The sequence below is a fragment of the Octodon degus genome, unplaced genomic scaffold (assembly GCF_000260255.1).
Source record: "Octodon degus isolate 3935 unplaced genomic scaffold, OctDeg1.0 scaffold00072, whole genome shotgun sequence".
Lineage (NCBI taxonomy): Eukaryota > Metazoa > Chordata > Mammalia > Rodentia > Octodontidae > Octodon > Octodon degus.
Genome location: NW_004524648.1, coordinates 7,998,411 through 7,999,935, shown reverse-complemented (window position 1 = coordinate 7,999,935; position 1,525 = coordinate 7,998,411). Strand labels below are relative to the sequence as shown.

General features: G+C 40.1%; 1 protein-coding gene across 1 annotated transcript in view; it reads left to right on the top strand.

Moving 5' to 3' along the window:
* Positions 1-1,525, top strand: part of Utp6 (UTP6, small subunit processome component) — a 43,599-nt gene that overhangs the window by 27,626 nt on the left and 14,448 nt on the right. Inside the window, exon 10 of the mRNA XM_023719850.1 lies at positions 1,008-1,187. Within this exon, the coding sequence (XP_023575618.1) occupies positions 1,008-1,187 (180 nt within the window). The remainder of the gene's footprint in view (positions 1-1,007; positions 1,188-1,525) is intronic.

Sequence of the window (1,525 nt, the reverse complement as noted above, 5' to 3'; positions counted from 1 at the left end):
TAGAAGCAAGTGTTTTGAACAGGTAAGATTTCTTTCATTTAGCTGAGTGTAGTGATGCATGCCTGTGATCTCAGCACTTGGGAGGCTGCGGCGGGAGGATCATTAGGAGCTCGAGACTAACATGGCTATGTGGTGAGTTCAGATCAGCCTACATGGCATAGAAGGCACTGTCTTAAAAAAAAAAAAAAAAAAAAAGATTTTCTTCACTTGTTGGGCCATAGTTGTTAAATTCCAAAATTTAATAGATGAGCACTTTTGTAATTCTAGTTACATATGTCAAATTACTTAACAGAAAATTTGTATCAGTTTGTAATGCTTTTAGCCTTATTTGAATGAATGTATATATATTTTCTTACTGTTTCACAAGAAGTATTTTTTTTTTTTTTTTCTTCTCAGTAGTGGAGATTAAGCTCAGGACCTTCACCCTGAACTGCATCCCCAGTCCTTTTTTTGTTTTTAATTTTGAGGCAGTGTTTTTGCTAAGTCTCAAAGTTGCCAGAGTGGGGCTTGAATTTATGATCCTTGTGCCTGAGCCTCCAGATGTCTAGGATTATAGTATTTGCATGTACCAGCACATTTGGGTACAAATTCTGGTTTTATCTTGATTTTTTTATATACAGGTGGATTTGGATTATAGTCTAAAATTTTTAGGCCTACTTTCTTTTTTTGGTCTTTTTGAGATAGGCCAGCTCAGGCTGGCTTGAACCACTTTGGAGCCTAGGCTGATCTTCGACTTTCAAGGATCCTCCCTCCTGTCTCAGCCTCCTGAGTGCTGGGATTATAGGTATGCACCACCATGCCTGGTTATTTTTTCTTTTCGGCAGTCCATATGGAAAGAAGTAGGTAAAGGAAAAGGAATTTCAAGTTGTTTCTTTGTGCCTGCTTAGCATCCTGGTAAAAGGTGTAATAGAAAGGGTGTGGAAATTACTACTTTGAATGAGGTCTTTGTCTCTTCACATAAGTAACTCTGGTTTCAGAAGTTAATCTTCCAGTGATCCTTTTCTTAGATTGAGTTGTTGCTGCAACACAACTTCTTTACGGAAGCCCTGGAGGTAGCAGAAACTGGGACTGAATTATTCAAGGACTCCATGCCAATGTGGCAGAAGAAGCTGCAGGTGCTGATTGAGTCAAAGAGCCCGGATGTAGAGAAGAGCTTTGAAGAAGCGTTCGTGCACCTGAAGCGCCAGGTCTGCGAGTTGGGCTTGTGTACTTCATTCTGTTTGGGAGCTCTTTTAAGACTTTAGCCAAAACTCATTAGTAATGTGTTTGTCTGTGGCATTGTGCAGTGGCATTGATTACTAGTTTACTAATTACTAATTTGAAGATTGAGTAAATTGTATAAAACTTTTTTTAAAATTTGTATTTAGTACAGGGTCTTTAGGGTCTCACTATACACAGATCAGACTTGTAGTGATTCTCCTGCTTTTAGCCTCCCAAGCATGGAATTACAGGCGGACCATCATGCCTAGTCTCAATCACCGACTCAGGAAACCCCGGGGGCAGGGCCAGCACCAGCACCAGCACC